This window comes from Alosa alosa, chromosome 22 (assembly GCF_017589495.1).
Source record: "Alosa alosa isolate M-15738 ecotype Scorff River chromosome 22, AALO_Geno_1.1, whole genome shotgun sequence".
In the NCBI taxonomy this organism is placed as follows: Eukaryota; Metazoa; Chordata; class Actinopteri; order Clupeiformes; family Clupeidae; genus Alosa; species Alosa alosa.
The window spans coordinates 3,222,055-3,229,671 of record NC_063210.1 but is presented as its reverse complement, the minus strand read 5'-3'; the positions used below and the strand labels follow the sequence as shown (position 1 = coordinate 3,229,671).

The following is a 7,617-nucleotide window of genomic DNA, read 5'->3' as shown; positions in this document are numbered from 1 at the left end:
ATCAGTGACCACACTTAGGTTGTGATTACAGTGTTTATTGTCATGCCTCTGGCCAGTCTAGTCAGATGATTTGAGCATCTGAAAAGATTCATGAACCTTAACACTTCAAATGACAACCTCCTCCACAGGCCTCACACAACAAAGGTGCCAGAATGAAGATGTTGAGAGAGCAATTAATGCACATTTAAGTTTGCCTAGGTGTGCCCACAGATAGAAAGCCACTCACATAATCACATTGGAAACAGCACTATATTGGAAATATGTTACACATGCATTATACCTTAGTGTTCTGAATGACCCTCAAAACGTTCTAACATCAGCTCTGTATTACAACCACTATTTATGCTATATTTAGAAATCATACAATTTTGAACAAATTTGCATTGTCTTCTATGCCAACAATAATTTTATTGTTTTCTTAAAATGTGCATGCAGGTTTGTTGAGGGAGACAGACACAAGGAGAGGCTGTGCAACGGCGCACATAGCTCTACAATGACAGGATTTCATCCAATTTACCGTAAGAAGTAGAACATAGAAAATCATTGTGTGATGGTCAGTGTTGATATTGTGGTGGGCCGCCACAAATAAGTCAATGTATGGGAAACACTGGGGTTGTTCTTCTGTTTCTTAATCAGTCACAGGTGTGTTTTGGGCGTCACATCCTTTAAACCAATGAGAGTGACATCTGTCACTCTCTTTAACAGCAAGCAGTGCGTATTCGGTATTTTGACAGTCAGCGGCACATTTGAGGGAATCTTTTTGTACACAGACGTCCGTGTACAGAGGGATTCCACTAAACCGGTTTGTGACTAGCAGAGTATAGCCTACAGGCATCTGCACTCGCCTATCATTTGAACTCATAGGCAAAGTGAAACTAACTTTACCGTGGACTCATAAGGCGTATTCCCACTGACGAGATTTTTGTAGTTCCTAGAACATAACATTCCTAGAACCCTTTTTTCCTTGTGTTCCAACCAGACCAATTTGGGGATTATTAAGTTCAGGCAGGGTCTTTTTTCCTTTTCCGCATAGAAACCCTTGTGACCTAGGTCTATGTTGATTGGTTCAACTTATAAGTCACGCCAACTGTCAACCCAAGTTGAATGGATAATTTGCAATCGAATAGGCAACCAGTTCCTATAGCCACTGCGAATGCAAATGGAAAAAACGGTTTTGGGGGAGAGTAGATAGTAGAACTGTTTAAAAGTGGACTGTTCCTATAATTAAGTTCCTGTAACTACTTAGTCGGAAAGAGACTAAGATACCAACAAAACAGAAAATCTAGAATATTTGCTTAGAACTCTCTTAGCTGCACCTTAGCAATGTTTCGGCTCTAGACGCTAGTCACCGAAACTGTAGCCTACAGCAATCTTCAGAAATTTCTGTTGCGCATACAACTCATATGGTACAATGGGTCGCCAATGATTTTATGTAAGTAGGCCAATTTAAGAAAATAGTTTCTGGAAATGTTTTCACACAAATAATAAAATGTGCACGCATTCGAAAAAGAAGCTTTAGTCTCTTATTGCTTGCTTTCCCCACCACCATCTACAATGTTTAATGTGGAGGGTTGCTTTTATGAGGGTTGCTTTTATGTTTAATGTTAACCAGTGGCACAAAATACTGAATTAAATGAGGCTGCTGGTCAATTAGCTGTGATTCAAAAAACAATGAAATACTATTTTTCAAATAAGTTCTTCATATGGAGTGATGAAGGATGGTGTAATGGGTAAAGGTGTTAGGGGGTTAGCTGGTCATGCCGACAGATTGCAGATCGCTTCCCCCTACAGACCTTGTGAAAACTTTGTTAATTAAGGGTAGATCATGCCATTTCTACTTTTTATCATCATTAATAAGTTCATCTATGTTGAAGTAGCGTGAACGTTAGGTCTACTGGAGGCGATATTTCAGCAATGTTTTTTTTGTGTGCAAAGACCGCAATGTCTTTCATAAGGCTGTCATGCCTCCGTGAGAAGTGAAAAATCGATTGAGCAATCGATATCAACCAATTCAGCACCTTCAGGGTGGACAGTGCCTTGTATGTCGGACATAAGGAGCTTTTCGTAAAAAGACCCTTAAGGGACAGTTCGGGAACCAAGAAGATACAGGTTCAACTTTGGTGAGGTTTAACTGTGGAGTCCTCGTAGCTAAGAGTGAACGTTATCGAGAAACCGGCCCCAGGTTTTTCTTGGTCAGTGGCGTAATGATTTTTAGAGCGATTTTTTAGAGCGATTTTTGGATCATGCGCCAGACCACATGTCGTTAAATGCCACATGACGAAAAATGCATCCCTTTATTGAGTGCAAAGCTAGTGAGCAGAGCTGAGCGCTCTGCTCAATTTCGGTCCCCGCTCCACTTAAAAATCCATCCGCTCCAGTGAAATCGCTCCGCGCTCACTCCAAAAGAGGGAGAAATAATCTACAAGCCGAATTGTCACCTTAGAAAACTTAAATCCCAAAGAAGAGCAACGGCAATGTCACTCATAGAACATTTATTGTAAAAGATAATGCAACACTGATAGTGCAACAACGAACCAGCTTGGCAACGTAAATACACATAAGCCTAAAACTAAAGGGATCAGTGGGATGAATTGCCTAAATAATAGAGGTTTAGCATCCAATTTTACTTCAGCCTTACTTGATATGAAGCATATTCAAATTGCTCATGTTTTTCTTTGCTCTCCGTAGCACACTCATTTTTCCACAAAATATGTCTTCTTAAATTCCAAAATGAACCTTTACTCACTGGAACAGTGTCACCACATGGCTATACATTGTTAGTATTTAGTTGTTTTGTAGGAATAGTAGGCTTGTAGGCCCTATGACTTTCAGTTTCCTTTCTAAAATATTTAGCGACTCCATCCCCAACGAACTTACTATGGCCAATATCTTTGGAATTTAACGGTCTTGGTTTCATTATGAAGACATGAATTCTGGGTGGATTTGAGCATGCCTTAGACTCGTGGTGTGAGCGGTATCGGAGCGAAATTGGAGCGGAACATGAATGATGGCACATAATGGAACATGAATGATGCCATGTTTAACCAGTAAGCTTCAACCACCATTACAGATGCCACCCAGACGTTTCAGATGATTGTTACAGACACTGTAACCTCTTACATCACCAAGTGCATCGATGATGTGACCCACACAAAAGACATCATCACTCGGGCTAACTGGAAGCCATGGCTGACAGGGGATGTCCTCAGGCTGCTGAGGGCCAGAGACAAAGCCTACAGAGCTGGGGATGAAGCTGGCATGAGAACAGCGAGAGCCAACCTGTCCCGTGGCATCAAGGAGCCAACCTGTCCCGTGGCATTCAGTTCTGCATTCAACACCATAATACCACAACAACTCATCTGCAAACTTGACAAACTGGGACTCAGTACCTACCTCTGCAACTGGCTACTGGACTTCGTCTGTCAGAGGCCTCAAGTAGTACGTGTTGGCAACAATATCTCAAGCAGCATCACACTGAGCACGGGGGCCCCCCAAGGCTGCGTGCTCAGTCCGCTGCTCTTCACCCTGCTGACGCATGACTGCACTGCAACCCACAGCAACAACCACATAGTGAAATTTGCTGACGACACAACTCTGGTGGGTCTCATCACCAAGGGCAACGAGACTCAATACAGGTTGGAGGTCGACCTTCTGACCACGTGGTGCAGGGACAACAACCTCCTGCTGAACGTCAGCAAGACCAAGGAGATTGTTGTTGACTTCCGGAGAGGTCACACCCAACACCTGCCACTGACCATCGACGGTGCTGTGGTGGAGAGAGTGAGCAGCACCAAATTCCTGGGGGTGCACATCAGTGAAGACCTCTACTGGACCACCAACACTGCATCACTGGCGAAGAAAGCTCAGCGCCGCCTCTACTTCCTGCGGAAACTCAGGCGAGCAAGTGCTCTACCAGCCATCATGACCACATTCTACCGAGGCACCATTGAGAGCATCCTCTCCAGCTGTATCGCTGTGTGGGGCGGAAGCTGCACTGAATACAACAGGAAAGCCCTGCAGCGCATAGTGAACACAGCTGGAAGGATTATTGGTGCTTCCTCCCCCCCTCCCTGAAGGACATTTACACCTCCCACCTCACCATAGGCGACCACAATTGTGAGTGATGCAAGTCACCCCGCTCACAATTTGTTTGATCTACTGGCCTCTGGGAAGAGGTACAGAAGCCTGCGCTCCCGCACCACCAGACTCACCAACAGCTTCATACACCAGGCTGTTAGGATGCTGAACTCTCTCCCCCCTCCACCCTCAGCTACATAACATCCTGGACCTTGGACCCACAATGGCTGCCTTGCACTACTCCACTTGTACACTTGCACACTTTACAACTTGTTGTTGTTGTCCTATTGTCCTGAAAACACTTCTGAACACACTTCTGCTGCTCTTACATAACTTGCGCCACTATGCCAATTGCATACTTAGGTCAAACAGAACTACCTCAGGCATTTATTGGCCTGACTTTTGCACTATTATATTGACAGTCTACTGTATGCACAATTGCACAATTTCAACCCAAATTTTGCTGCTCTTATTTCTTCATTGTATGTGCCTTCTTATTTACTTTTTATATTGTTTACTTGAATGTTATGTTTGTCTGGGGACTTAATTGGTAAAATATGTCTTGTCTTCACCGTGGGATAGTGGGAAACGTAATTTCGATCTCTTTGTATGTCTTGACATGTGAATTAATTTCGACCGAAATACAAGCCTTACATTTGCTGACAATTGGTCATGTGATTTGTGTGAATGGTCATGTGATCTGCCCTCCCCATCACACTGTTTAAAGGTGTCCAGTGCGGAAAACATTAAAAATTAATTTCGATGGTATATGGTCATATGAAGGACAGAGTATCAACATGTATCGTGCCAACCTGCCATCCAGGATATGAACTACGCAGTTCTATGTTCCCAGAGGGAACACATTGGAAAAAAAATAAACTTTCACAGCATGACATTGCTGATAATATTGCCAAAAGACATCTACTAGAAGGTTAACAGGCTTCTAAAAGTATCAGTAAAACTCTGAGTGGAATCTGCATGGTTTGCATGCCTACATGAGCTTTTTCATACAACAAAATCACACTCTTGTGAAGTGATCTGTGAATTTGTGTGTCCGTGTCAGTTGTGATGCCTAAACCTATCCTCCCAAGAACACTACAGAATGGTGTTGTGAAGAGTACCTTTACAAAAGTTGTCTGAGAGTGCTCCTTCGCCAACTCTGCCAGCACATCATTCATTTGGGTGCACTGAGGCGCCCATGGTGCCAAGAAGTGTACGACTGTTAGAGACCTAGGAAGAGATCAAGAACAAATCAATGACAACCAGTATATACCAGGCTATCAGAACACAAATCACTTCACAACATATCTTCACTGCTTCATTAATGGTTAAAGTAACCCAAATCTTACAACACTACTACCTGAAGAGAACTAGTCATTTCAACAATTATGATGGAACACTACCCTGGAAATCCAGATTTCTCGCAGGAACACAATTTGAATTTGCTTAGTGAGTCACTTATGATGCTCATTACTTATGTCCCTTGTATTGTGGGGCACCAATTACATCGGTGCATCTGATATAGGTGGGCCAGAGGCGAGCTAAACAGATGACAGTCAGTGTTATCCAATTTCTTAAAAGTCTGGGATCAGCCAGTAAACATTGGTCGTATAGTGTTATCCAATTGCGTGCAGTGAGATTTTCAAATGCATGCTTGGTGCCGCCCCTCGAGTTGGGCCATTACATTATTCTTGGCCAGACCCTTAATCTTTCGGATTTGGGTCTAGAATCTCCAGGCTAATGGAACACTGAATTGGCCATCTGAACAGACTTAGACATTCTAATTAAAGCACAATTTCTATACACACTTTCACCAAGCATGTCTTCATGGTGTAGGTATAGAGGCTTATAGTAACGACAATATATCAATTATATTTTCACAACTGCACTCTGACAGAACCGGAAATTGGGAATATCAAATCACTAAATAAATCTGGTTCTTTAGAGGCAAATTACTAATTAACTAGAGGTATCCTGCTAAGAATGAATAGACTCGAGGCATATCCTCCAGGTCCAGATTTTATTTGTCAACATATTGTACAGTGCGGTAGCAGTGTGTGTTCCCTCGAGTAAATTCTTCGGAATGGGTTCATTCAATATCCTGCTGGACTACCATGCGGCCCTCTAAAGACAGCAGCTGCAGTTAGTTCTGGTTTAGTTGACCATTTAGGTCTTCATTATCTAAAGCACTCAATATATAAGTATACGTACGAAATGATCACATGTTTTCTTTATCATCCAATCCAACACGTTAAAGATATACACGACAACGTTACGTTAGCTGCCTACAATTATAGCCCCCACAAACCAAATTTCGCCCTAATGCCATTTCCGTCGTGCTCAAAACAGCCTTTCGGATACATCTAGTCTCATATAATTGTATACCAACATTATATAACCTAATTCAAAGGAAGAAACGTTGTCAACGTTTTGCAGCTAAACGTTAACATTAGCTATCGTTACGACTCGTGGTAGAGTATAGCCTATCATATAAATTCGCCAAACGTCTTCTGGTACATTTCATGCAATGCTTATTTTTCCAAATGTATCTACTCGGCCTGGAAGGCGATTACCTCCACATACTTACTTTCCAGTCTTTTTAAGCAAATCTTCAAATTCCGGCGTAGCTGTCACGTCCAGTAAATTCGCCATGTTTTCAGGCATAAACAGTGGATTGCGAAACCCGTGATTTGCACCAATTGCCAGGCATTACTAGTTGCACGGGAAAACTGTAGAGTACCAGAGGCTAGAAAGAAGACTGCAACTACTCAATAACGCATGGGGTTTCTGAAATTGTAAATCGTGGTGGACAGAATTCGACAACAGCATGTGAGGCACTACTTTTCAAAATAACGAACACAATTAAACTGTCTAAGCCTGTAATGTGTCTTGTGTAGATAGTCTTAAAATGGAACAGCTGCACACACACTGAATGTTACACCTGCAGTTTGAGGATACTCGAGTTTTCGCTTGTCACACTGGTGGGTCACCAGCTGCAGCGTTGGTATTTTCTTATATTTCAAACGTTCATGTCGAATTTTTAACTCTTTTATTGTAACTGTTAAAGTTATGATGGGGTGATGGTTCTTTCATTTCAGAAGTGGATAGGCTATTTTGTGTAATGCCTGCATGTATTCATTATTCATCATTTCACTTTGTGCTCTGTGCTTGAAAAGTGCTAGGCCTATATAAATAAATGATATTATTATTATTATTATTATTAGTAGCAGTAGTAGTAGTAGTAGTAGTAGTAGTAGTAGCCTATTTCCTGTGATTTGTGATATTTTGACAATTTATTTTTTTCACATAGTCTACCTGTTGTATCCTAGCCTACACCAGGCTTAAGGCCTAGTTTTGGTTTTAGCCAAACACAGACCAACCAAGCAAACCTTGATCCTAGCCCCAGGCGTTATAATGGGCTAATATTTTAGGTCAACTGATAAACGTGTTAATATCTTCTTGCACTGTTGGACATTCTATCTATCTATCTATCTATCTATCTATCTATCTATCTATCTATCTATCTATCTATCCATCCAT

The 7,617-nt window shown here is 41.9% G+C and overlaps 1 protein-coding gene across 1 annotated transcript in view; it reads right to left on the bottom strand.

The window, feature by feature from the left end:
* The window catches only part of glrx3 (glutaredoxin 3), a 14,467-nt gene extending 7,694 nt beyond the window's left edge, over window positions 1-6,773 (bottom strand). The window contains exons 1-2 of the mRNA XM_048233862.1: window positions 6,665-6,773; window positions 5,199-5,307 (exon numbers count right to left, since the gene is read on the bottom strand). Coding sequence (XP_048089819.1) covers window positions 5,199-5,307; window positions 6,665-6,741 — 186 coding nt within the window. The 5' untranslated portion in view covers window positions 6,742-6,773. The remainder of the gene's footprint in view (window positions 1-5,198; window positions 5,308-6,664) is intronic.
* Between the last annotated feature and the right edge of the window lie 844 nt (window positions 6,774-7,617).